The sequence below is a fragment of the Prenolepis imparis genome, unplaced genomic scaffold, assembly GCF_030444845.1.
Source record: "Prenolepis imparis isolate NDT839.2.m4 unplaced genomic scaffold, iyPreImpa1.0 SCAF_13, whole genome shotgun sequence".
Classification (NCBI taxonomy): domain Eukaryota; kingdom Metazoa; phylum Arthropoda; class Insecta; order Hymenoptera; family Formicidae; genus Prenolepis; species Prenolepis imparis.
Window position 1 is genome coordinate 10856794 of NW_028141171.1, and position 27263 is coordinate 10884056.

General features: G+C 33.4%; 7 protein-coding genes across 11 annotated transcripts in view; 3 read left to right on the forward strand and 4 right to left on the reverse strand.

The window, feature by feature from the left end:
• LOC145944884 (uncharacterized) overlaps nucleotides 1-1951 on the forward strand; it is a 219505-nt gene extending 217554 nt beyond the window's left edge. The window contains exon 4 of the mRNA XM_083053532.1: nucleotides 1786-1951. Coding sequence (XP_082909658.1) covers nucleotides 1786-1869 — 84 coding nt within the window. The 3' untranslated portion in view covers nucleotides 1870-1951. The remainder of the gene's footprint in view (nucleotides 1-1785) is intronic.
• LOC145944878 (protein turtle) overlaps nucleotides 1-5607 on the reverse strand; it is a 247977-nt gene extending 242370 nt beyond the window's left edge. The window contains exons 1-2 of the mRNA XM_083053508.1: nucleotides 5347-5607; nucleotides 3845-4087 (exon numbers count right to left, since the gene is read on the reverse strand). The gene's annotated coding sequence lies outside the window, so the exon portion shown is untranslated. The remainder of the gene's footprint in view (nucleotides 1-3844; nucleotides 4088-5346) is intronic.
• A 136-nt stretch (nucleotides 5608-5743) lies between these two features.
• Nucleotides 5744-6943, forward strand: Rpl40 (ribosomal protein L40). The gene is made up of 3 exons (XM_083053528.1): nucleotides 5744-5865; nucleotides 6291-6491; nucleotides 6657-6943. Exons 2-3 carry the CDS (start codon nucleotides 6302-6304, stop codon nucleotides 6851-6853), a joined length of 387 nt encoding a protein of 128 aa, XP_082909654.1. The 5' UTR covers nucleotides 5744-5865; nucleotides 6291-6301; the 3' UTR covers nucleotides 6854-6943.
• Nucleotides 6944-7085: 142 nt separating this feature from the next.
• Fig4 (polyphosphoinositide phosphatase FIG4) lies at nucleotides 7086-12420 on the reverse strand. The gene is made up of 14 exons (XM_083053520.1): nucleotides 12098-12420; nucleotides 11791-12016; nucleotides 11198-11359; nucleotides 10221-10599; nucleotides 9829-10075; nucleotides 9553-9748; nucleotides 9270-9468; nucleotides 8613-9194; nucleotides 8419-8531; nucleotides 8100-8340; nucleotides 7803-8018; nucleotides 7532-7714; nucleotides 7291-7459; nucleotides 7086-7228 (listed from the first exon to the last, which is right to left on the reverse strand). The coding sequence occupies exons 1-14, from the start codon at nucleotides 12179-12181 to the stop codon at nucleotides 7133-7135; spliced, it is 3093 nt and encodes a 1030-aa protein (XP_082909646.1). The 5' UTR covers nucleotides 12182-12420; the 3' UTR covers nucleotides 7086-7132.
• A 148-nt stretch (nucleotides 12421-12568) lies between these two features.
• LOC145944883 (uncharacterized) lies at nucleotides 12569-13985 on the reverse strand. 2 transcript variants are annotated; one of them, XM_083053531.1, is made up of 3 exons: nucleotides 13810-13985; nucleotides 12925-13056; nucleotides 12569-12845 (listed from the first exon to the last, which is right to left on the reverse strand). In XM_083053531.1, exons 1-3 carry the CDS (start codon nucleotides 13882-13884, stop codon nucleotides 12708-12710), a joined length of 345 nt encoding a protein of 114 aa, XP_082909657.1. In that variant the 5' UTR covers nucleotides 13885-13985; the 3' UTR covers nucleotides 12569-12707. The 2 variants fall into 2 exon arrangements, with proteins under 2 accessions (XP_082909657.1, XP_082909655.1); XM_083053529.1 differs by having other exon boundaries at nucleotides 12925-13074.
• Nucleotides 13986-15659: 1674 nt separating this feature from the next.
• LOC145944494 (uncharacterized) lies at nucleotides 15660-22897 on the forward strand. Of its 3 annotated transcripts, XM_083052842.1 has the most exons (6): nucleotides 15660-15750; nucleotides 15975-16115; nucleotides 16487-16611; nucleotides 17219-17436; nucleotides 17501-22211; nucleotides 22305-22895. In XM_083052842.1, the coding sequence occupies exons 3-6, from the start codon at nucleotides 16567-16569 to the stop codon at nucleotides 22314-22316; spliced, it is 4986 nt and encodes a 1661-aa protein (XP_082908968.1). In that variant the 5' UTR covers nucleotides 15660-15750; nucleotides 15975-16115; nucleotides 16487-16566; the 3' UTR covers nucleotides 22317-22895. The 3 variants fall into 3 exon arrangements, with proteins under 3 accessions (XP_082908968.1, XP_082908969.1, XP_082908967.1); XM_083052843.1 differs by lacking the exons at nucleotides 15660-15750; nucleotides 15975-16115; nucleotides 16487-16611 and adding an exon at nucleotides 16655-16930; XM_083052841.1 differs by lacking the exons at nucleotides 15660-15750; nucleotides 15975-16115; nucleotides 16487-16611 and adding an exon at nucleotides 16965-17080 and having other exon boundaries at nucleotides 22305-22897.
• A 193-nt stretch (nucleotides 22898-23090) lies between these two features.
• Gaba-b-r3 (gamma-aminobutyric acid type B receptor subunit 3) overlaps nucleotides 23091-27263 on the reverse strand; it is an 85225-nt gene continuing 81052 nt past the window's right edge. The window contains exons 18-19 of one of the 2 annotated variants that reach the window (XM_083052630.1): nucleotides 25592-25819; nucleotides 23091-25329 (exon numbers count right to left, since the gene is read on the reverse strand). In XM_083052630.1, the coding sequence (XP_082908756.1) occupies nucleotides 24653-25329; nucleotides 25592-25819 (905 nt within the window). In that variant the 3' untranslated portion in view covers nucleotides 23091-24652. Of the gene's footprint in view, nucleotides 25349-25591; nucleotides 25820-27263 lie in introns of both variants that reach the window. The other variant, XM_083052631.1, reaches the window with a different exon arrangement.

The window sequence follows — 27263 nt, forward strand, 5'->3', positions numbered from 1 at the left end:
TTCCTTGATGACTTTACATAAGCTAACAATAAGGCAACAAAAGCGTATGCACAAGATATGCGATATATGCAAGAGTTGCGACACGTCGGTGAATTACTATCAGCAAGATTTCTTTCTTTCGAAGACGCCCACCTAAAAGCCACGGAACAGCACGGATTACGTGAGATCCGAATCGGAAATCGAGATAAAAGCGAACAGAGCGACTGCTCGTCCGTCGATGAATCGTAATTACTGATGCGGATCACAATTGAGATTAAATCCCACGCTCGATTCTCGTGGCAACAACTTTTAATTGTACTTTTTCAAGCAACGAAACAATGGCACGCGGCTGTTGTATATACACAGAAAAGACAAAGAAAAATATCAAAAAAAGAGGCGAGCAATGCGCTCCGCGAAAGTTTGCGTCGAGGTCAACGTTAACGAAAGCCGATAATTCCGCATCTCGCTGCCAGAAGGCGGCGATCCAGGCGCATTGTGTTACCAGGTAAACGCGTGATTTAAGGTCAAAGTGTCATGAAAGGTTAACCGTAGTTGAACGAGTTCGCGTTAAGTTAGGCTTCAGTTTCGCCCGGATGTATCACGGGGCACACCGGCAGTTTAATGATCTTGCTAACTCGGACGGGCTTTTCCATTATTAGTTCGGCCCGCGGGTAAACTTCACCTGTTTTCGTGTTTCAATATAACACGCCGTTAACGTGACCAAGAAATATCATTCTGATAAGATCGCAAGCGTGACGATACGAGATGCATAAACATGATTAAGATCGACGTTGGCGCATTCGCTGTTTGACACCCTTGTCTGGGACATTGTGACGTCAACGCGCCGCGACTCTATCATTAATGGATTTTTCATGAGAGGAGGAGGAGAGAGAGAGAGAGAGAATTAAGCGACCTAATCTCGCACGTTGTTCCCCGGTGTATCGTGTGACCCGATTGCGAAAGTGTGCGCAATCAATTATTTACTCCTTGACATCGTACGATCAATTGGTGAGCTCCAATTAATTTGACATTGCACGGACAGCGGCTGCAATAAGTATTTGCCTATAGCGGATTAAAAAAAAACTTTTGTTTATAATCGGCGAAACGGTGTTCTCCAAAAGAAATAAAATAAAAAAAAAGAAAGCAATTTCTCGTGACGCAAATGCGCGAGCGCATTTTACCGCTTGACTTCAGATTTTCCGAGGCGACCGGTATTAGCGACCCGACGCGTCCGAGGTCGTCTATTTTTATGACAAATAAAAATATTTTATTAAAGCGAACGCGGAAAGAGAGTACCAGTGGTATAACGCGCTGCACAGAGGCCCGGTGCATGGCGCCCTCGGTTATGAAACTTTCATATCCGAGACCGTATGCTCACTGGTAATGCAGAGTTAAAGGCAACATAGAGATCCTGGGGAAGGTCGAAAGACACGGTTTATCTGTCCTTAGAGAGCGATGCGGGGTTCCTTTTAGATTACGAGTACTTTACGTATTGTACATATATATATATATATATATATATATATATATATATATATATATCTGACGATTGTAAAGTTTCGTAAAGCCTGCCGCGGAACATATATTACTACTTTTTTACGTATGTATAAAGGAGCGCGTATCTCTTATCGTAATGCACTAGAATGGTATTCGAAATGTCATCTAAACGTTTTGATTACAACTGAATAAATGATAGAAAAAAATTTATCGATATTATTCTTCCTTCTGCTAGGTTTGCTGTCTTAATTAAACTCTATATTGTGTACACCTACGTGTCTACCTACAGTATAGACTCTTATTTTTCAGGAAAAAAAATTCCAAACACACTGCTTCACCCACCGGCGGGCTAAAACTACCCCTGGCCAAATACGACGAATAAGAGAGAGATAAGAGGGCGAACAACAACATTACGACGACTCTCGAGAATAACAGCGGCAGCGCGTTGTTCGCAATTGAAATCCTCTTTCCTTTAGAGGGAAGAGTAAATATTACTATAAAACTCGATAGTTTCGTAAATAAAGGGTAGCCACGTGCGTCACGATCATAATGCGATTCTCGATTATGTTAACGCTCTTGCGGATTTACTAGTATTTGATTTTATAAATGTATCGTTCGATAATCTCTGGTGAAAAGATTGGACGGAAAGCTTTATTATCCCGCACACTTGACGTGTGGAAATGGAAATAATACGTTTTTCGTAGACGGCATTTATCGAGGGATTAAACGCGCATGTTAATCAATTTTTTTTCTTATTAGATGATAACGATTATTTAAGGGAAAGAAGTGCCGCGAGAGATGACCCGTATATTACGCAAAGTTTATCATCGGGTCATATCAAAATGAACGTGCCAGCTACACGTGTCGGGTTAACCATTAATTCAGTCTTACTCATACACAATTCAAATGCAGCCCGAAACCATAGCGATACGAGCTCGCCGTCCTCTAATTTAAGCCACATCACAAGAGCAGCGCACGTTGATTAGCCTAGGCAAATGATTGGTGATACGTACGCCCGGTCGGCTATCTCGTCGGTAAGCATAGCTTATTTACACAAGGAGCACGGCGCTCCGTTTGCATTCAGTAGTAAGAAGCTGCAGATCTCATTACACGACTACAATACATAAGTCGCTATGTAAATACATCGAGTTTTGCACAAGCGCTGCTTCCGCGATGTTTCTGAGTTGTCAATGTTATGCCAGTATCATAAATATTATGCTGTTACATAATATGTGAATTAAAAATCCCGAAAGAGAAGTTTTCTTCTCATTTCTTTTATTATTTTACTAGGTAACGCACACACATACACAATCAAAGAATTGTATGCGTATATTTATCTATGCATTTTAACGTTAAATATCAAATATTAGATCTGAGATCGTTATTTACCCGTATTTTATAATAGCGTTATTTACACGACTAAATCAACTATTTTTTAGGTCAATGGACCTATCTTTATTGGTCACAATCATTCTGACTACATCTAGTCAGAGATGTAACTTTGACCTCGATCAGAGATCTCAATGAAGGAGAGAAATTCCTTCCGTTTCCTTCTAATTATGATCGCCGATAATATGCATGAGCGTAATTTTACACTCAGATACGATCGTAAGAAATCACAATCGTTTGTCATACATCGTTGAATTTAATTTTGCTTTAACTAACATAACGCCGAGTCATCGATCAAAATGGTTTCATTGATATTTTTCTAATAATACACTGAGAGAATTTTCTCTCAGAATTTACTCTGAAAATCATGATAATCGTGGAACAATATAGTATGAAAAGAATTTTATGAGAATTTCTCTGATTAATATTTATCACAATAAAAATAATAATATCTATTACAATATAAAATATAAAACATGTTTGATTAATTTTATTAAACTGTATAGTAAAATTAATCAAACATATTTTATTGTAATAGATATTATTATTTTTATTGTGATAAATATTAATCAGAGAAATTTTCATGAAATTCTTTTCATACCATATTGTCCCACGATTACCATGATTTTCAGGGTACATTCTAAGAGAAAATTTTCTCTATGTATATATATGTACATATATAATATTATTACTTATAATAAATTTATAATAACTTTATAATAAAATAAAATTCATTAAAAACATTCATATTATATACATTTTATTTAATTGATCGATAACTTGGACTTACATCAATCAAAGTAAAATATTTTACTCCTCTTTATATATTAATTATAGTATAGATGAAATATCAAAAACGAATATATAATAATATTATCTCTTGAATTGCCATTAAATGAAAATTATAAGTCGAGGCATTCTCAATATTTTTTTCGAATAGTAATAAAGTAAATTTTTCTTTCGAAATTTGTGTACTTACCAAGTATTCAGGAAGCGGAATTCTACTCTCCATTGATTTCTCGGTACGGAGACGCGGACTATTTCCTTCTCTGATATAGCTATCGGATTACAATCTGCTGGCTCTTCGTAATCGTAGCGAGTCCATGAAGGAATGAAGGGAAATCCAGTTATCGTACATTTTGCATGACACTAGTAATTTGATTAGCGCCAAATGTCCGTCGATTAGTCCAATTAATAGATCGGTCAAGCCGATTATATATCACTGAAAATGATAAAAGAGAAAGTTTATTAAGATTTAAAATGACAGTAATAAAACACGTATTTGTAATCTCGCGAGTAAAAGTGGAAAAAGCGCGAATTATACACCCCAATAAATATTGCGAGCGTAAGTACAATAGATTAATCGTCGGTCGTCAACGATTTCATAATCTTCTATTGTACGGCAAAATTTATAGGGTATTTTTCGCTTCTCTCTCGCTTATGTGTTTTCTCTTATCTATTCTCTAGTGTGAAATGCAGTGGTATAAAAGAAATGAACGATAGTGAAAGAAATGTTCAAGGAGAAAAGAAAATGTTCAAGGAGGAAAAAAACTTTGATAATGTTAAACCCAATCCTTAATTTCACAAAAAAGATCAACGAATTATAGTTTATAATATATATTTTTGTAATATTATAATATTATAAAATATATTTTTTTATAATATTATAATATATAATATTATAATATTATAATTTTATAATATATTTTTTTAATTTATCTATTTTTTGCAATAATATTTTATTAATAGCGATGTGCTGCTCAAGTTCCTCAAGATTATTATTGTTAAAAATAAATAAATTAAAAATATATATATATATAATAATTACTATTGCGAAAAATAATTTTTTTAAATATATTTTTTTTAAATTCATTTATTTTTCACAATAATGTTGAGAAATACTTGAGCGATACACCGCTATTGATCATTTATTTTGCTTGCACAATTGAAATCTCGACGACTTAGTAAATCGTGTATAATCGCTCTAAACATCTCCCTATTCTCCACATAGATGAGCATCTAGGTTACGGTGTAAAGTTTAAGGGTTACTACTGAAATTTGCATATCGCCCGGGCGGGTCCGAAGAGCGGGACCTTCGTCTTCTCTGAGAAGACACATACACGCGCATGTACACATATATATGTGTGTGTGTGTGTGTGTGTATCTCGTGCAAATGCAAAATTCTAAACCGTATGAAATACGCGAATATATCTCAAAGTCGTGAACCTTTGGTTCAAAGTTTCTCATATTCAATATAAATTGTTCGGCATGGTTTATTTCTGTAGTTACGTTTTATTTTTTCATGTGAAAAAAATAACGATCGATTCATTCTGCTGAAAAAAATGTTCTCTTAAAGCGACCGTTACATGAGCGTGTGATATCATGAGATTGTTTCGCAGTTGCGCTATAATTTTCGAAAATAGACAATCCGACAAGCTTCTCTTCCTTTTCAGTACCAGCCGCTTGTGAAAATTAACATACCTGGCGGTGACAAAACGCCTTTTCGACGGACTTGATGTACGAAGAAGATTTCGATCGATCACGGACGCGAACATAAAATGGCCGACCGGGCATGATACAGTAACGGCGATCTTTCGTGATATTTAACCCGTCAAAACGTATGTTAGAACGATCGGTACTTTACGAGACTCACGACACTTACGACACTTACAACACTCACGACACTCGCGATGAGTCTGCGCGCGCGAGAAACACTTTTGGATAGCAATAATCGCGGAAAATACGGGACTACAATCCAAGCGCGGTTTCGACGCGACGCGACACGAACACGAATGAGCGCGAAAGGAGAGTATCGACGAGCGATAGGTATCGAGTCGCGAGAAGTATCGAGTCGCGAGTCTCGAGGTATCGAAACTTGGACTCCCCGATCGCGACCAAGATGGCGCGCACGATTTCCGGTTTACCGGCGGAAGTGACGGCACGGCCATAACTGGGATCTCTTTTAGGTTGGGTCTGGTGGTTAGCACGTTGTCGTGAACGGTGAGTACGGTGTATCATTAAGCATTTTTTCCCAATGGATATTCCCATTTAGCGTTAAATCTTGTCGTAAATTTAGCAGCGTCTTTCGTTCTTTTACAAAATTCGAATACTTAAACAAAAGTGTCGCGTGAGAAACAAATGCAATGCGATGCATTAACATGCGCACACAAGTCATTTTTCATTGACAATATTGAAAATTTTCTGGTTCTAAATTTAGTGTTTATTTTTCATAGTCTTATTTTTTCTCGTTATATTATTCCTGAAATTGTAAGTCGAAACAAGTCTCGGTAACATCTTGCAACATTTTTCGAGTAACAAAAATTTGCAATTATCGAAACGATTATCAAAAGATTGCTCTTTGTATTATTAAAATCATATAATTGTCGTGACAAATTTGTGATCCTCTGAATTCTGTTACTATCTAGATAAAGCCACCATGCAGATTTTCGTGAAAACCCTCACTGGTAAAACTATTACCTTGGAGGTGGAAGCTTCTGATACCATTGAAAATGTGAAAGCCAAGATCCAGGATAAGGAGGGAATTCCACCAGATCAGCAACGACTCATCTTCGCTGGAAAACAGCTGGAAGATGGACGTACTCTGTCTGATTATAATATCCAAAAAGGTACTAGCATACACAACTTTATAATTTATAGAATTTAAGATTAGTCACAAAAGCTTTTATATATAGCAATTGAATTATTTATCCTTGGTATATATTGCATGTCAAATTTTAAACGTGTTATTGAGATAAAAATAGGCAATAAATATTCAATAACTATTTTAATAGAATCGACTCTCCATCTTGTACTTCGTCTTCGAGGAGGTGTAATCGAACCTACTTTGCGTATACTTGCACAGAAATATAACTGTGACAAAATGATATGTCGCAAATGTTATGCTCGTCTTCATCCTAGAGCAACTAATTGTCGTAAGAAAAAGTGTGGTCATACAAATAACATCCGGCCAAAGAAGAAGTTGAAGTAAACTAAATATCAAAGTTCCATTTCCATGTTATGGAAATGGAAATATATGTTTCTTATATCTGGCATCAATAAACTTTAACTGGTAAACCGATGTTTTGTTATTTGATTTCTTATCCATTTTTTTTTTAGTAAGATTATTTATATCTATACAATTCTTAAAATTTTAAATGCAATGGTGGCTTTATGTAAGAGGATCTTATATTAGCAATAATATTTTATTAATATAGAGAGTATCTATAATTATTATTTTATTTCATACTTACAATATATACAATAAGTTTTATCCAGAACTCACTCCTTCCACAAGCAGTTTATATTGAGCAGCATACGTTTCATATAAATTCATATCATTTGGATTTGGTATCGAACCACCTGACTGTAAATTGTTTATGGTTACAAGATTATATAATATTACATATGTGTCATATTTTTACATACCGTGGCTCTTTTCACATATTGTTCATATATACTTATGCTTGTATCTTTAACACTAGGTAGTGTAATAACAGCAGTTGTAGATTCAGGAAAGGATGCTTGCTGGATTAGTTTTGACCGCAAGTTACTACTATCCGAGGTATATGTTGCATTACGTCCTATTAGAACAAATCTGGAAGAAAAAATGTTGAGTAAATCATTGAGTAAAATTTTATTTTTATATTTATAGTAATATTATTATTACCTTTTATAAAGAAGAATATTATTTCGTTTTGGATATTCTGGTTGTGTACCATATACTTCTTTCATAGATGGAAACAATGATTCGAATGATATAAGCTCTGAGTTATCCTTAGAAATAATTAATTGAGAATCATCCATTTGTTGATTACTTTCATCTTCATCTGAACTTGAGTCCTCGCTTGAGCTGCAATAAATAATTCACATAATACTAATAAATACTAATTTATGATTACAATTAATTTTGAAATATAATGATCAAATTTTATATATACCTTGCACTGGATGTTGTACTGCTTGTACTACTCTGACCAGTCATAGATGGATTTTTCATATTTAAGTTTTTATTACCTGCTTCTTCTCTTCGTCTACCTGGTCGTACGCGAACAGCAAATGGACTGTAGCAGGTGGTAAAGTGCGGCATAAAATCTCTAATAGAGTGACTTATTTTATAAGCATATACCTCAGATAGCAAGGACAATTCATATGGCCTAAAATATTTATATTGAACTGTTTAATTAAGTATAAATTAATAATATACATAGAAAGTCTCCAAATAAGTAATACTATACCTATGATAATCGTAATAAACGTCAATCATTTCCTCCATTGAATTTTGCACATGTACCATTTCTGAACAGGATTTAGTTATTTCATCGAATGCGTAAGGAAGACATTTCAATACATTTTTATTCCACCATTGTGTGAGAAGCCTTCTTTTACGCGAGTAGCGACATGCAGGAGGATGATGAAGATAATAATCTGTCAGGAGTTCCCATATTGGAGGTTTGCCCTCTTCAGGTACAAACAATCCTAAGATACATACATTAATTAAGCAATAATTTGGAATGTTTTATAAAGATCTGATACTACAGGTATGTATTTATTTACCCAGAAATAAATTAATTGTGTGCTGCTTTTCTTGGTCGCTAAACGTATTACTGTAATATCTACTTAAAGTTTGCATAATATCATTACCCTGACTTGTCCACGGAGCAGTTTTTCTAAATAATAATAATAGTTTCGTGTGATTAAATCTATATATATTTTACATTGCCACGTGCAAATGTAATTATATTCTTTACCGATATGTTTTAATTCTGTGTACTAGTTGTGAGCCACCATATTGCAAGGCTAAAGTATCCCCATGATCTTCATATAATTCTTCTAACATCCTCACACAATCAGAGTCAAATTCAAGTTTAGGAGATTCTAATACACCCAAAGCACATAATTGAAATCCTAGTGCACATTTTCCTATTGCAAATTGAGCTGTGTTGGTTCTATCTAAACAGTCTACACAATTTGTTCTGATAATCCCAGTTTGTACAGTTCCTCTTCTAGCAAAACATTCTGCCACTTTGTTCTCAATTTGATTTAATTCATTCGTTCTATTAACATCTGTATTTGAATTGGAATCATGTATAGAATTTGTTTGTCTGTTATAATCCGTTTTAGTTAAAGAATTGATAGAGCTTTTGATATCATTTAAATTAGACGATAAAGTCGAATTTGAATTCGTTTTGTGAAGTTTTCTGGTGTTATTGTTTTGTGGTGAAAAGAGATATCTCTGATTATAGTAAGGATTATGTGATTGGTAAATACCAGTCTTCAGTACAGCATTGTAAGCAATATTTGCCAAACGCCCCATAACATTCACTTCTTTTCTGTAAAAAAAAAAAAAGAAATTGTAATAATATAATCATCATTATCTAAATTTTCATGTTATAATTTAAACTTACCTTTTATTCATACGCGCCATATCGAAACTTATATATTGGATATGATGCTCCGGAGGTAGAAACTGATTTAAATATTTTACAGCCATACTTAACTCTTCGCTCAATGTACTTTCGTGTTTCTTTTTTTCCCGTTTTTTTACTAGATTTAATAATATTATTGGTGATCCATATCTTTTTAACAGTTGATTAAAATGTGCTCCTAAAATAATTTTCAATGTATAAAAAAAAATAATGTCATATGCATAAAAATAAAGATAATTTGTTGATTTTCATATATTAATACCTGCTGTTTCTACATAAGGATCAGACAAATCACAAATTATAGTCGGTTTTGGCACCATTTTACTAACATCTTGACTCCAATGAGCAGGTACTGATCCACGCATTTGTACAAAAGAACTGAAACGTCCTTTACTCAAAGAACTCACGCCAGAATCATGGACGATTTGTTCCGTTTCTACTTCGTTCGCGACATCTCCCTATATTCATATAATCGTTGATTAGTTTAACATACAAGTATTAATGAGAAACGCATACCATAATACACTTCTGCACTCACATCAAAATTTGAACCACGTTTCAAAAAACGTGTCCCTGCATATTTATTACTCCTTCTAGCGATAACAGTAACGTACATAGATCTCCCAAAAATGCTCACATTTGATTGACCAAGAAAGCCGTGTATTACATACAATATCCAGTCAGGATGCAAATCTTTTTCTACAGGCTTTAACAGATGGGAATTCCATACAAAACGACGATGTGGATTGCTACGTATACCATAATCTATATATTTTTCGCCTTCACTGTAATCACATTCCAAATCATTATTGATTATATATCCATAATATATGATGTATTGCATTTAGATAAAATATTCAATTATTTTCTTTAATTAAATTATATATATGAAGAAATATAAGCTTTTTACATCAAAGTTCCATAACATACCGTTTAGTCTGCCAATCCTTCCTAAATGCCCACATATTAAAAAAATCCTCAGAATCTTCAGACTCTTCAGACTCCTTTTGCCTAATAGGCATATCGGTAGGAATATCAGATTTAATATGCCTTGGTGGTGCCATATTATGTTGAAAAGTATGCGATATGTCATATGAGTAACTGAAGTAAAAGTTACTACTGAGATCAATACTTTGAAACATTTTTACATATCTCTGTTCATCAGGATGGAACACTCGTACAATGTCATTTGGTATATATATCATTGATGTGTCTTCTATCTTATATATCGTGTGATGACCAATGACTGCAACTCGACGACGTTTCGTGACCAAGATTATATAATATCCCTCCAAGAAACGTATAAAACCTAGATATTAAATACTTTTTTAAAATATGTTTTTCTATCTTAATATTATAATTTACTAATTATTTGATTTTGAATACACTTATATATATGAAATCATAATCGTAAGCACACATTACAAATATATAGCATCCACACTGTCTATATGTGTGTAATACTACCCATGCATTCAGCTTAATTGCATCGCCTACGAGAAATATAAATACACAAATAAATATCACACCATGCATGAGAAAGATTATGTACATACCAAGATATAATATGATGTCAGATTGCGAATATTACTTATTAATTCTGTTAACTATATAGTGCTTACTCTAATCTAATTGGTTGGATTATCATATTAAATAAAAATCATATTAACTGAATAACTCTGTACCATCTAGCATATTTTGTCATATTCCTTCAAAAGTAATATTCAACATATTTCGCAAATATAATTTCACCTACTATTTTCATTCATGCTTATAACAATTTGTACATTGATGCATTAAGAAGCAACTTGCATACCCCTTTATTCCCATTATTAATTATCTCTATAACAAAGTTATTCTGTTTAACCACCTTTGGCTTTGTCAATACGAAGCTCATTATGCCTTACCAAGAAGAGCAAAAGCTGGCACTAGCCTGGGAAAAGCATCTCTCTGCCACATGTTCTTCCAGGTGAATTTAGTTTGTGTCGGTTTATGCAGTGGCTTTTGTTCTTGTGACTCAGGCTCCTCTGATATACTCGAACTAGGTGCAGGATCTTTACTATTCTTGCCTTTATTAGCAAGCAAATGTAAGTAAACTAAATCTTGTATGAGATGCAATTAATAATAATTTCCAATAAGATGCTTTTAGTGTCTGATATAGTAATATAATATTAGTAACAATATGTATGATATATGGCATGGTAGGGCAGTTAAATATTACACCATTAATGAAGAAGCATAAAGCATATTGAGGAGCCTAAGCTTCAACATTTGTATCAATAGTATAGAGTAATGAAGAGATAGAAAAAGAAGAAAGAGAAAGTGTGCGTATGTCAAATACAAGATATTTGCTTGAATCAAAGTGTGTGTCACTATGTATATATAACTATATATAAATCATTACATTTAATACACATATATACTATAGAAGCTTATTACGTGCAATTATCAATTGTATGTCTCAATACACACTAAGAAAGAATATGTTTAATGATCCTACCGACAATTCCAAAGGCAGATACAACACGTGCAACACCGCCAACATTGTTGCGTTGTCCTGCTCGTGTTCGATTACCCATATCTATCATGTTCACCAGATCTTTTATTTCATCCTGAGTATATTCTCTCTTATCATCCACTACAACCAATTCTCTTGGTTCCATTCTGTCAATTTTCAAGACTCGAAAACGCGTTAATATATTATTCGATCCCATTAGATAAAATCGCTACAAAATATAAAAACGCACATGTAAAAATTTTATATAATTAAATTGAAAAAATATATATATATATATTTTGAAACTTACAGATTTTGTCTCGTAAAGAGCAATTTTTTGTATGGAAGAAATAATTGGATGAAATACTACAATCGGTTTGCTTTGTTCCTCCATGATAATGTAGTATTTATTACGATTTTATAGCAAGAAATTTTTAAAAAATTTTCTTATTTTAACAAGTTGTCATACACATTTTATTTTTGCTCCAAGTTAGTAAATTATTACCCAGGAAAACTTAACCTCTCAATCGATTAGCCAACTTATTTCTCGAGAGGGCGTTGTTGCACACAATACATTTTTTTCCCCAAGATAATACATAAAAAAATTAAATTAACAATCTTCAATATTATTTTGCCAATATATGAATTAATATTTGTATATACAAAAGCGTAAAATTTTTCTTGTAAAAAAGTTTTGTACAGACTCTAAATTCAAAAAGTTAAATAGATAAAATTCTTGAAATTAGACATAAAGATAATTAATCATTAATTAATACATTAATCTTTTTATAATCCTTTGATAATATAATTGTGTATAATTCTCATTGCGACATTTGTAATGTTAATACAGAGAATTATAATACCAGAGTATACATCTATACATTTTATGTTATATCTACATAATATTCACTTATTTATATTCAGATAATATTCAAGCATTCTTTAGCAATAAACACGAGTGTTTGTAGCGAGCAAACACCGAGGTATGCGACTGTGATTCCGAATAATATCTTGTCCTTCCTGCCACCTGCTAAGTATACAGGCTTGTCTATCACAGCCTACAAACAAAAGCGAATATTAAGAAAATTAATATTTAAAAATTGGTTGTAGCTGAAAATAATCAATATGTACACTTGCCTGGAAATGTTTGTACTGTGCCCATAATTTTGGGTCAAGAGTGGGTGGTTTATCAGTGCAAAATCCTGACTTTGGTGTAATTGTCAGTGGTTTGGTTTTGATGGTGTCATAGATTATTACTGGTTCTGACCTCTGTAAAGGAAGAGGAGACTGAAACAACATAAACAATTTTTCACATATATTAAAAATATTAAGAGAATCCCCCCAAAATACAGGATTACATTTGGATGTAATATCATACTATTCTTTGATTTAATATACATACATTATCTAACTACTGTTTAGCTTTGTTACTAATCTTTGCAGTTCATGTTTTGATTCTTTATCATTGAGCTTATGCAAGTTTAATGTAAAAATATTATATAATAGAATCAATCTTACAATCTCCAGTGATAAATAATATAGATAAAAAATAGATAAAAAGATAAATATATAGAATAGATCAGACATTGCAGTATGATACATTCTGCAATTTCACAGTAATACTGATTAATAGACTGGCTTGTCTTTATCTGCTGTACTAATCAACATTATAACGCACATTGTAATATATATAAATCTAACAAATAACAGATGTTACATGAAATGCAAGACCATATTAAAACATGGCCGAATATAGCTACTTTATACATTCGATAATCAGACTCGATAATGAATTGGTGATGAACTCTGAATGATGACAGCGTTCAGAAAAAAAAAAAAAACAATGCATCTGTGATTCTATGAAAATAATAGAATCTCAGGGAAATTGTCACAAAGTGAAATATGAAGTGCAACCCGTAATCCTCCCCCGGAATACTCTTGCATAAAAACATGTCAAAATTATCATAAATTCACGTCGACTGATTTTTGTTACGTGACAGATCACATATATATTTCACTTACGACTGGATAGAGCGGTTGAAAATTGGTAGACGGTTTTAATCTACCAGTGAAAGAGTTAAATTGATAAAACGGCATTTTTGCAGTTGCGCAACCGACCTAACCCAACAACGACTTTGCTCTGCCTTTGGTTGGCGGATTGCGGAACCTTCAACCATAGACTTTACTGCTACAAGTAGTGTAACTCATATAAGTTACACGGGGTGCTTTCCAACAACGACACAGTGCGACACAGAGTATCGTTCTATCTCATGGACGTAGAAAATAGAAGATACGCGAAATGATAGAGCTCCACAAGCTCTAGTTACTTTTGTCCTGATTGGCTAATTACTAATTCCACTAAACCAATAGATTTTCAGACATTACATATCGCGGATCGGAGCACCAATAAAAAATTATCACGATAAAATGAACATCAGGCACAGAATGAAGAGAGAGATATCTTCACTTGAATAATACTTGGTTCTATGCGCAACGCGCAACACGGGACGAGAGAGAGAGAGAGAGAGAGTGAGAGAGAGAGAGAGAGAGAGAGAGAGAGAGTGAGAGAGAGAGAGAGAGAGAGAGAGAGAGAGAGAGAGAGAGAGAGAGAGAGAGAGAGAGAGAGAGAGAGAGAGAGAGAGAGAGCGCGTGTCGATGTCGATGTGCGCGGTGCGTTCGACTTTTAACCTTCAAGTGGCGCCGCGTCACGCGGTCGGAATTCGGCGCGCGGAATGGGGGGCTGTGGTGGGGGGGTGAGAGTGGGGGGACGCGCGCGCCGGTGCGCCGCGCGGAGTGGGAGGCTGTGGTGGGGGGTGAGAGTGGGGGGGACGCGCGCGCAACCCCCCACTCTCACCCCCCACCACAGCCTCCCACTCCGCGCGCCGAATTCCGACCGCGTGACGCGGCGCCACTTGAAGGTTAAAAGTCGAACGCACCGCACACATCGACACGCGTTCCAATATTATATATTATATATTCTATGGTTGCGCGATTTGAAATTGGCAACACTGTTCATGCTATAAACTATAAACTTTGTACATTATACACATTCACAACGATAACATTCCGTGAAATTATTCGCCGCCGCCATCTTAGATGCCTCATATCCGTGTCAATAGACATTTCATTCCCTTCACCCTTTGTGCTTCACCCCCGCAGTATTGCGTTTCGTCCAGGTATTCTTACGTCCATGTTCTATCTTCTTTCAATACCAGTGAACAACAAAGATAGAATGATATTCTGTCGCTCTGTGTCGCTCTGTGTCGTTGTTGGAAAGCACCCACGATAACATGATTTTTGGCGGGAAAATAAATGGACCAGGCAACAAACATATCAAAATGGACAATTTAAAAATAAAAGGAATACGGAAGAAGATAAAAAATTAAGCTAATAATAGTTGAGGAATTTCTTATATAAAACTTCATTTAAAATTTCTATTTATGAATAAAATCCAGAATTCTTAATAATGAGGTAATAAGAAAAATTTAGTAAACAAGAGAATTTTTCTCTGCCTTATATATTATTGTGTTGAATGGAGAAACAAAATTATAAACAATATGCGCACAAAATGTATATAAAAATGGGGAGAATTAGTATTTTTATGCTGAATGGAGTTATTTGTTTATTTCAATACTTTCTTTGCAATATTGAAATGTTAAACAATATTTATGCAGCTTATATTATTGTATCATTACTATATAAATAATATACATGATCTTAACATTATACTATGTTTATGTTAATAACGTGCATTTGACAATACTTGATATATTTTTACTAGAATACAAATTTATCTTTCATATTGTTAAATAATCGTTGTTTATTGTTACATGAAAGTATAATCAAATTTTATTGTCTCATGTTGTACTTCACAAACATGTTTCTCGATAGTAGCGCACTCTAGCTAGTGATTATTATGAGGTTAGACACAGTTACAAGCTATTAAAAATATTATGTGAAAAGGTATCAATTACTTCTTATAATAATAATTTCCAGTAATCTAAATTGTACAACACAAGGAAAGATTGTATCAGAATCAAATGTTAATGACTTATTTATTCTATTGTTACATATATACATGGGCATAACTATCATTCTATTTTATGATTTTTCTTTCATCGAACATTATTTGATATATTATTGCAACATATAATATAGAACACGATAAAACATGTACTTTGTTTCAGGTGATATTTGATATCACAGTGACGGAAAGTTACTGTAGCATCAAAGTATGCTCTTTCAATATCTCTTATAATCAAGGAAAGAGAATAACGTTATAGATATATCATAAGTGTTTTTGGTTGCTCCCTCATATTGTCATTCAGGTATGCATTATTTTTAATGTTAATTCTTAGTTTTTTTTTTAATGCATGTGTTTGGAATATTTAGATATAAATAATATATAATAAGTATATATATGTGTGATAAGATATATATATAATTTATATATGATACTTTTCCATTTTGTTTCAACATACATAGCATGTCATATTATGATAAATACTATAAAAATATAGAATATATTTGGAATAACTATATAATTGCATATATATATTCGAAAATATTACATACTTCTTGGTATTTTAATTTATTGATTTATCAGAATATATGCATCTAACTATAGTATCTTATTATATTATGAATATATATGTATCATCTATATAATATAATGTCCATATAATATCTTTTTATACAGTTGTAGGATCTCTGCATTAGATCTTTCTGGATTTGCATATCAAAAAAATGGCATACAATTTATAGTTGTTGTCATCAAATATGGAATCCTCAATGACTGCACCTGTTTACTCTAGGAAAACAACGGTATTTCAACTCATTCTTTATCTTGCCAAATTACAACATAAAAATGATCATAAAACGTATCGTAGATACATTAAAATGTATATAAAAATATAGCTTAATTAACGCTAAATTCTTCAGTATCGTAAATTGTTTCAATATCTTTCCGCCATGGCAGCTGTGTCTTATACTGTTTTACCGATTGAACGACTAACGCACTTAGCCACATGTCATGGCTGAAAGGTGCACAATTTTGTGAATAACAACAATGTGTTATAATTCATTAAATTCTATATAATATAACACAGATATGCCACAACAAATATCTATGGTGAAGTATCAAGTATGTGCAAAAGACAAATTGGCTTTAAACTCTATATATGGAAAATTTTTCGTTTACTATGCATTCATTGTGTTGATTAATAGATAGATAATGGATATGTTGCATACAAATAAAGGGAGCCGTTTAGCATCTTATATAAATTGTGATATTGTGAGAATATTGATTAAACTATTGCAACATTTTACATTCATAAACAGGCTTGTAGAAGCTGTCTTAATTAATATGTTAATAAAAAAAATAATGATTAACATCTTATCCAAGATAATTTTATTAACAATTTGTTTTCAGGATGTTGCTGTTGATTCAAAATGTAGTAATTATATTAGACCAAAACTGCGTAAGAATCGTAGAATTGAAAATAAATGGGGTTCAATGTATCAAGTAATCGTAGAAGATGCTGTGTTTGGAAAGTATACACCTTATATGCCAACAGAGCCACCAGCATCCTTAAGTGAAGAGATTGTGGAATCTGATCCATTATATGTGTGTAAACAATGCAAAGATTGGTGAGTTTGTATAATAGCTTGGTTGAATAATTTTACTTTATAAATGCAATGATTCTTGTTTCAGTTTTCGCTTTCAAAGTAGCTTTGAGGATCATAACAAACGACGTAGTTGGATCTTAGGACTTTGGTGTTACAATTGTTTTATAACAGTATGTACTCATGTAACTGCAACAGGTTCTGCATGTCCTCTATGCATAAAAAAAGATAGCGATAAACGTTCGTATTTGAGAACAAGAGGTTTAACCAAGAATCACAAGCTGGGCGTTACAAGAGTATTCTACAACCAATGCCAATTCTTTGAACATGTGAAAATGCATGGCTCAAGCACAGTGGATATGGGTGATTTAACGTTAATGCCTTTACCTGCTAACATGCATCAGAGTGACTGGTCACCCCAAGTTGAAATAATATGCGAAGCACTTATGGAACGCACATTTTTATCGCGTGTACATATTATGGATTGGTTAAAGATATATAACTTGGAAGATAACTGGTGGAAGTTGAGTAATGGTAAAAGTAATAATAATGTAATAAGTAAAGTTGTTGAAGGTTATCAAGGTCGACAATTGTTTAAAACGTTTGAAGAGTCAACCGAATTTATGGACTTGAGTTTTTCTGACAATGTTGAATTTACTGATAGCAGTATTAAGGACAAAGATGCAAATCATTATTCCGTAAATAAAACGGCAGACAAAAATGTATCAGAAAATGAAGATAATCCTTGTATGTCAACTGATATTGCTTTCGTGGATTGTGGTCCTACTTCACAATATTTCGAACCAGAATTAATAAGCTACGTACCATTCAGAAGGCGGCTAACAGTTGTTACAAAATCAGCACATAGTATCAAAGGCTCAACTGCTGTGATTAAAATAAATAATAAAAAAAAAATTGCAACTCGTAAAGTTCTCTGTTCACGTAAAACAGATAGGACTAGTGGAAGTAACATCACTGTGAAAGCGGATAAAAGTTCCAATAAAAATGTTATCAATCGACAATCATCCAAGCATTATGTGAAACAATGTAGAACAGCGGAGCCACTTGTAAAAAAAGTTGCAAAGAACAGCATTAATAAGCCTATAATAGAAACTGATATTAATAAAATTTTGGATAATTCAATTAAACTTCCAATCTCTAGTAAGAAGATTCCAATTTCTGGTAAGAAGGTTTTACCTAAAATATTACCTAAGACTAATCCAAATCATTTGGAGCAAGGCCAAACTTCAAACAGTAATTCCAAGATACGAAATGTCAAAAGTTCACGAAATTCACAAAATGCTGATAGGAAGATTATGTTATCTAAAACTAATTCAGATCATTCGGAACAAGATCAAACATCAATAACAAACAATAATTCGAAAATATTAAATGTTCAAAGTACACCAAACACAGATATTACATCAATAATTGATCAAATTCCATCTCCTCTTATTTCCAATAAATTGATTGTTATTGGACAGGATTCAAATAATATAATTACCTGTGAGAAGAATGAAGTATCCACCGAAAAAAAATCAAGTATATTAGTATTCAATAACAGTAATGATATAGACAATATGTCATCACAAAAGAAAATGTGTGATTCTGTTAGTATCGAGAAACAAGAAAAGATTTTGATAAAAAATGGAAAAAAGTATTTTATTAAACATCAAAAAAATGTTACAAAGGATATAGAAAATCCTTCTAATTTGCCAATTAAGAATAGTATGACGAAAACTGGAAAACAGCTAGCATTCGAGCATAATACATCAATATCTAATTCTAGCAAAGCGGAGACTAATGATGTGGAACAAGTGGCTTTATTTTCCAATGATATTTTAATTTTAACACCTTCACCATCCCCTTCTGAATCGTCCAGCAGTTCTGGTTGGATAAATGAGTCGCATATTAGGAAAACTTCAGTTACATCAAAATTACGCACTGCACCTTCACAGGCAATCACAGTACCATCCACTTCTGGTACAGTTCAGAAGAAATATTTGTTTGAAACAATATCATTAACTGAGAAAAATGGAGATGTTTATATGGATGTAAAAATAGTAGATCGTATTTCAAAAGAAGGGTTTCGAGATACGTTTGAAGTAATACCAAAATATAGAGAACAAATGATTAATGACTTTCACCAGCTACATAGTTTTGAATTGAAAGAACGGATCAATCATCTACAACTTGTTAGTGAAGAAATGAGAGCAGTTTTGAATTTTTTATCAAGCAATGTCCTATGGGAAAAATCAAGATCTATCAATACTCTCCAATGTATATTGGAAAAATGTCTTCAGAAGTGTAATCAAGATACAACGGATAAGAGGAATGATGATGATGACGTGATGTTAACTGAATGGGAATCGAAAATTTCGGAAACGCATCTACATAAATGTCCATTGTGTAATAAGTTTACAAAACCTAAATCATATATTCCTGGATTTTCAAAATTATCTAAAAACGAAAATATATATTGTTCTTGTTACAAACTTATTTGTCACGAGTGTCAATGTTACCAAGAAACTCAATCACGGTTCATTGCGCATCAAAATTATCACAAGAATTGCAAGCCTTATGTTTGTCCAAATTGCGATTCCAAATTCACTTCTGTCAGATCTTTAGAACTTCACACATGGACTGTTTGTTTCCATACTTTGAAAAAGTTTGTTATTTCTTGCAAAATTTGTGAAATAGATGGTTTTAGAGACATGGAGTCGATTACCAGACATATTGCCATCATGCACAGCACTACGAAGATCGCTTGCGTAGAATGTCGTAAGGTATTTTCTTCATACAGTGAGTATGTAAAACATTCCATAGAAACGCATCCGTCTATACTGAATCAAAATCCAATACGTCTGGTGAAATGCAAACTAGGTAATGTAATCATACGTTTTGAAAATTTCATGTTGTACGCTGATATGCATCCTGCGATTCGAAAGAAGATATGGTTTAAATGTCCTTTTTGCTCGTTGATAACTGTAGAAAATAAACATACGACTGCAATTTTAAATGATCATTTACGAAATAAGCATTTGCATCGCATGTCGGAGGTTGTCAGCAAGCAAGCATTGCTCGATATATTTGGAACAGAGTCTTTGCAAGCTGATGTAAATATAGTTTCTGCAACTTCCGTAGATACGTTTACAAACGAGGCAGCGAATAACACCATAATACCTAAAATCGTGAATGCTCGAACTATCTCTTCAGAAATATTCGAACATGGCACAGAAGACGAAGTACCTCTTTGGAAATATGTCGAGACGAACGTGGCATGGTCTAGAATAGAAATAAAGCCATCTGCAATAGAAGATGTTGATGACAAACAAAATATAGGATTATTGCCAAAAATTCTCAACGTTCAATCAATGAATAATTCAAAGTCATCGACACCAAAGGAAGCACTCTCAAAAACTTCAACCGAAGAAACTAAAGAAAAACCTAATTCTCAATCTCCTCAAGCTAAAATAGATGAGAAGGACGATCCATTAGCAGGTGAAAATAAAAAACAAATGAAATTAAATGATAGCAAATCTGACAATAAAGAAGAAATCGAAAAGACAGAAGAGCCTGATAAAACTGACAACGAATCGCTTGTATCAACAGATATAAATGATGTCTGCGTAAACTCGTCGATTGCATCGTGCGAGAAAAACTTGGAGTCTGAATTCACGTTTAAATCAAGTACAGATGGTCGTATAAAAGTAGTTGATATTAGGAAAATATGTAAACCGAATATTGAGCCATTTGTTACAGCCGAACCGAACGGTACATCGACAGAGGATGAAAACACGAGTTACATGACGTCCATCCCACAACCTCCTCCGCTTGCCAAGATTCCGCAACATTTACTTGAGTCTATGAAAATGGATGATAATTCAAAGAATGTTGCGAGGACGAGCAAATCTTTTGCTCGAAGAAAAATCAACAAGATGAAAGAACGTATCGCTATACATGGAACAACAGATACGCAAGAGGTAAATGTCGATTATCTGTGCCACTTATGCGGCGAACAGATTAATACTTCTACATCCGTGATGCAGACGCACTTCCAGGAGAAGCACTCGCATGAATGCAAGTTGGCGATAATCACTCCGCAATTGACGCGGATGTCGCCTGATTTTATTAATGGTGGTTACAAGCAATTTATCGATAGCAAGAAGCGAAAAGTGGATAGCGCTTTTCTCGTGTCCAAGAGGAAGCGTCGATGGACTCCGAAGAAACATGCAGAACCGAAAGATGCGAACGCGCCCGTAGGATTATGCGTGGAACAAGAGACGGCAGAGGATGGTGAAGGAAACTTTAAATGTAAGAAGTGCGATCAACGTTGCACTGACATGTCCGACCTGAGAGAGCACATCGCTGCCAATCATCGACTAAAGGGTCGTTACCTGATATGCCTCGAATGCGGCGAGAATTTTGTGGTCGCGCCCAGCTTGCAGATGCATCTCAAAGCTTTTCACGGAATAGAGGATCCTATCAATTATATGAATCAAAATCCCTCTTACGCTCCTGACATCGATGGTGACTCGGAAGCGGAAGGAAAAACGACGGTGGCTAACCAATGCTACGTCTGTATGGCAGTTTTCGAAAATAAGGCTGCAGTAGATAAACACTTGAGGGTGCATGGTATGGCTTTCCTAAATCGTAAGAGAATAGAAGCAAGAAATGCCTTGAGAAGTCCTGAGAAGAAGACTAATATAGAGGAAGATAAACAAGATGTTGCTAAAGACGCTCCAAAGAAGATAGTGAAGCAGGATAAGCCAGCAGAAATAATTCTAGAAAAACTTAACGTAAGTAATATGTACTTATATAACTTAAAATCATTATATACGTTGAAAGTAATGTTAATGAATGTTAAAATCAAATGTCGATTTTCTTTTCAGGTTACGATATAGAGTTGCAGGCGATAAAATGTATAGATAAAAATAATATTGTACATACTATAATGAAGTCATTAATCTTATTTATAAGATTATTTCTGTATGTGTATATTTAAATACACGCTCAATTCTTTTTTTCATTATTATTGCGAAATTAATCAGTAAATTAAACTTTTTTTTTATACATATACACACACATATACCTTGTAATGTATAACTTGTATAACATCCAGGTAAATAATTAAAAGGTGATTAATTTTGGTATCCAATTTTGTTATCGTAGAAATATATTTTGTTATATATAATATATACTATTCTGTGTATGCGAAATATTTTATTAATTATTCAATTTTCTTAATTGTGTATGTATATGTATTATCTATATATTTACTATACTTAATAGAATTATAATTTATTACTATAAGAACTTTTATTCTTTTTAAACAAATAGGACCTTAACTTCTTATAATGTTTTTATAAAAAAGACATATAAGCATTATTTTAATAAAAATTTCAGAGATGTACGAACTTTTTGCAGATATCGTAAGATAATGTGTATATAATTATTGTTCTCTAGAAAATTAATGTCTTTTTGTACTGTAATACCTCTTAGTTGTATAATCTCATTTACGCGACACATGAGAATAAATAATTCTTATATTAGTTGAAAGAATTTATGAATTTGTCACATCATTTTTTATTAAAGAATCAGGATGGATAAAGAATTTCAGGATCAACAATGCTCAATACGATAAGATCAATAGAATATATAGTTCTTTATTACATCGTTTTTGCACAGATAATGCTGATTATTGCTTAGTCGCTAAAGTTTTAATGATTGACACATCGAGATATCCGAGTGTTACGAAACAAGTCGAATAGATTTCATAAGGAAATCCCCTTTCACAGGGATATGATCCCTGCCATTTATATTCTATCTACATATTTATATTGTATATTGTATATTATATTAATATTCGGTGGCATGAAAATATCCGTTTCAACGTGTTCACATTTTACAAACAAAACGTGTAGCATATTTTAAACTGCTTTCGAGCAGATATATTTTCATTGCATAGGTACTAGAGCAAAGGTTTGGGGTACTGAACACTTTGATCGTAATCCCGTATGGGACTTTATAGTTCCCGCAAGGGTATTTATGATTTGTCTTCTGAAACGCGCGCGCTTACAGAGCTTTTATTTTTAATTGCAGAAGTATTCTATTTTCAATTAATATATGCGTGTGTGATATAATTTATTGAGTATTTTAAAAAATGTTGACTTTCTTATTTTTGTCTTATTTTTTTATCAGTTGTCAAGTAACATAAAATCTATCTTATATGTAGTATATTTTGGATTAATTTATATAAGTAAAGTCAAGATTTTATTTCAACAAAAAGAAAATGCATAGAAGGATATCGTAAATGTGTTGGTCCCCTTTTTTATGATTCACCAAGACAAACATTGTATACTCTCACGGGTTCTATTTTACTTTTTTTTGGCACAGTTACTAGCGAACACACATGTTTGACATTATACGTTGCGATTGATTCGTAATCCCCGCACACAATTTGGGCATTACGAAACCAGAAATTTATATATTCACATCGTATGCCACTTTGTAAAGAGTCTCAATACACTACATTCTATTTATTGATTCGGCCACGCGAATAAAGTTAATTCTTTCGCGTCAAACGTTTAATTGGGCATTTGTATTGTTCTTTTTCTTCGGTGATCTATATTGCATTGAGATAGTGTCGATTTTATAGCGTTCCACTCCATCGACTCTTACTGCTCAATTATAATGTATAATGAATAACTAATTATAACGTTTAACTCTTGATAAACAACTTTTGTTATCACACTACTTAACTTTATATTATATGAATTGACTATCGAAATATCTAATAGATTTTTCAAATATTTAATTTTAAACTATTTAATAGATGCTAATAATTTTAATGTTTTTATAATTTTCTTGTGTTATATATGTAAACTATCACGAAGATGTATTCGCAAAAGTTTATTTCTACAACATTATTTGATATTATGTTGCACGACAATCTCTCTCCACATTTATCATATGAAACATCTAAATATTATAGATGTAATTTTTTATTTGATTCGATTTCGATAGATTGCCTAAGCGATATTTTGATAGATTCTATCAGAAGTCAAAATATGTATTAAAAATAATGTTAAGAGTGGAACACGAAAAAATCAACATCGTTCGGAAAAATTTTCTTTCATATACATATATATATATATATATATATATATATATATATTCTCTCTTAAATAATAACTTTATCACTTGGACAAACCTGTCACAATCTCATACATGCACAGTATTACGTTACAGGAGTCGGTCTCTTCTCCTCGCAGGAAGCATTGACATGAGTATCGATATCGGTGTTCGATTCCTCCCCTGGATTATTCGTGTCGATCACCACCGAGATCACCGGACTCGATGGACGAGACTTTGTTTCCTGACAAAAGTTCGAAACAGTGTCCTGTCGAATCTCTGGGATGAAATCATTCTTTAAGGGCATAGAGTCGTTTGTACTACTGATTAGTTTCAGAGACGATGAGGATGACGAACTCGACCGAGTCGTCTTTAGCTCGCATTCGGCAGGACTGACTGCTTTCTGGCCATCGTTCTCTTTAAACAGTTTCCTTAGATCATTGCCCAGTCTTGTATCGATCGGACTCGCCATTGAATCCACGGTGATGGTCAGGGCCAAGGAATCCGGTGGTCTCCTGCCTCTGACAGTATTGGCAAGTTCGCTGAAAGGAACCCCAACTTCACTTGTAGCCCATACGTCGAAATTCGGACTGCATGAGCCACGAGATGTTGTTTGGGCAGTCTTCGGTTTCGTCGCGTCTTCCATCGAGTGCCAACGATGAGGTCTCGAAACCGATGTACCCTGCGCGATAGCGCTCAAACTATTCGCTGGGACTATTCGATGAGGAAACCGGGGCGAACCGCGTATCTTCTCTCGGGAAGACGACTGACTCGTACTCGCCTCTGAAAAAGTTTTTGACGTCTTTATCGCAATATTCAAATTTAAAAACTCATCAAAATCTTACGCGTTTATGTACATATAGCAAATGCATAAAATATTTAAAAGCCCTTCTGAATTTCTTATAATATAAACTGCTTATCTTTAAATTTAATATCTTTATTCCCTTTTTTAATTTTTTACGAAAATGATAAAATTACTGTGACGCTGATAAAGATCTGTGATAAGATATTTCATGATAAGATGTAAATTATGTAGGTCACTCACGTGGTGGTAAGCTGAAATTTACTCTAGGCTCGCTACTTTCCTTGCGACGTAGCCCTAGGCTCAATCTACGGTCTTCCTCGCTAGTAATACTAATTATTGGTCCTGAACCACATCGTGCATGAGGCGAGTGAGTGCCTTGGGCATCTACCTGGCAAGTAGAAGCAGCTTTCGTGCCGGGCACTAAACCAGCGATGTAACCCATATGGACTCGAAGCGCCGATGCCACCCCTAATTAAGATAATATAAGCAGGATAACGATATATATCTCAAATATATATATGAATTATATATAGATGTAGAGAACCGAACATGAAATATAAACCACATTCATCAAAGTACTAAAAGTCTATACTGCTATATATGTATATATGTAGTAAACTTTTCTCTTTATTAATTAACAAGATTTACTTTTATAAATTATAATTTGAACTATATATAAATTAGAATTATTTACATTTATTTATAAGCACTAAAACAACACAAGCGCGCACTACGCGCGCTCCATTCATCGGTTTTATATTTTAAAAAAATATTTTAAAAAATATATAATACAAAGTTTATTTAAACTTGATTAATATTTTTTGACAGAAATCAGCTAATAACTGTCAAAAATATTAATCGAGTTTAAAAAATATTATAACATATTATTAAAAACATTATTTTACTTTTTTGGCTCGTTTTAAAATATTGAAAATTAAAATTTTTTACCTGCGAACCCCATACGGCGCGGATTCATTTTTCGTATATTAGACTAAAAAGGTAGTACGCTGGTATGCTTATGGTACCAAAATAATCTGCAAACAATACACTATTGAAACTTATATACGATTAATTTTTGGCTCGATTTAAAATATGGAAAACTAAATTTTTTAAGCCGCGGCTCCTATACGGCGCACAATTATATTACGTATATTATACCAAAGAGTTTGTAGGCTGGTATGGTGATGGTACCATCATAATGTGCAGGCAATGTACTGTTGAAATATGTAAACGAATAATTTTTGGCGCGTTTTAAATAACTGAAAATTAAAAATTTTAAGCCGCGGATCCCATATGGCGCGGATTCATTTTACGTTTATTAGACCAAAAAGGTAGTACGCTGGTATGCTTATGGTACCAAAATAATCTGCAAACAATACACTACTGAAACTATATACGATTAATTTTTGGCTCGTTTTAAACTATAGAAAACTAAATTTTATAAGCCGCGGATCCCATACGGCGCGCAATTATATTACGTATAATATACCAAAAAAATTGTAGGCTGGTATGGTGATGGTACCAACATAATGTGGAGGCAATGTACTGTTGAAATATGTAAACGAATAATTTTTGGCGCGTTTTAAAATACTGAAAATTAAAATTTTTAAGCCGCGGATTCCATACGGCGCGGATTCATTTTACGTATATTAGACCAAAAAGGTAGTACGCTGGTATGCTGATGGTACCAAAATAATCTGCAAACAATACACTATTGAAACTTATATACGATTAATTTTTGGCTCGTTTTAAAATATAGAAAACTAAATTTTATAGCCCGCGTATCCCATACGGCGCGCAATTATATTACGTATATTATACCAAAAAGTTTGTAGGCTGGTGTCTGCATGGTACGAAAAGATTCTGTAATCAATGTACTATTAAAATGTATAATCGATGAATTTTTGGCTCG

What these genes read in the sequence shown, in the direction of transcription:
- Rpl40 (XM_083053528.1), top strand. Translation starts at nt 6,302, where the DNA reads ATGCAGATTTTCGTGAAAACCCTCACTGGTAAAACTATTACCTTGGAG. An exon ending in TGATTATAATATCCAAAAAG is followed by an intron (nt 6,492 to 6,656) that starts GTACTAGCATAC and finishes CTATTTTAATAG; the next exon opens with AATCGACTCTCCATCTTGTA.
- LOC145944883 (XM_083053529.1), bottom strand. Translation starts at nt 13,884, where the DNA reads ATGCCGTTTTATCAATTTAACTCTTTCACTGGTAGATTAAAACCGTCT. An exon ending in TTCAACCGCTCTATCCAGTC is followed by an intron (nt 13,075 to 13,809) that starts GTAAGTGAAATA and finishes ATGTTGTTTCAG; the next exon opens with TCTCCTCTTCCTTTACAGAG. An exon ending in CACAGTACAAACATTTCCAG is followed by an intron (nt 12,846 to 12,924) that starts GCAAGTGTACAT and finishes TTTTGTTTGTAG; the next exon opens with GCTGTGATAGACAAGCCTGT.
- LOC145944494 (XM_083052841.1), top strand. Translation starts at nt 17,021, where the DNA reads ATGGATATGTTGCATACAAATAAAGGGAGCCGTTTAGCATCTTATATA. An exon ending in CTTATATAAATTGTGATATT is followed by an intron (nt 17,081 to 17,218) that starts GTGAGAATATTG and finishes ATTTGTTTTCAG; the next exon opens with GATGTTGCTGTTGATTCAAA. An exon ending in TGTAAACAATGCAAAGATTG is followed by an intron (nt 17,437 to 17,500) that starts GTGAGTTTGTAT and finishes TTCTTGTTTCAG; the next exon opens with TTTTCGCTTTCAAAGTAGCT.
- Fig4 (XM_083053520.1), bottom strand. Translation starts at nt 12,181, where the DNA reads ATGGAGGAACAAAGCAAACCGATTGTAGTATTTCATCCAATTATTTCT. An exon ending in AAGGATTGGCAGACTAAACG is followed by an intron (nt 10,076 to 10,220) that starts GTATGTTATGGA and finishes ATGTGATTACAG; the next exon opens with TGAAGGCGAAAAATATATAG. An exon ending in AATATGTGAAAAGAGCCACG is followed by an intron (nt 7,229 to 7,290) that starts GTATGTAAAAAT and finishes AACAATTTACAG; the next exon opens with TCAGGTGGTTCGATACCAAA.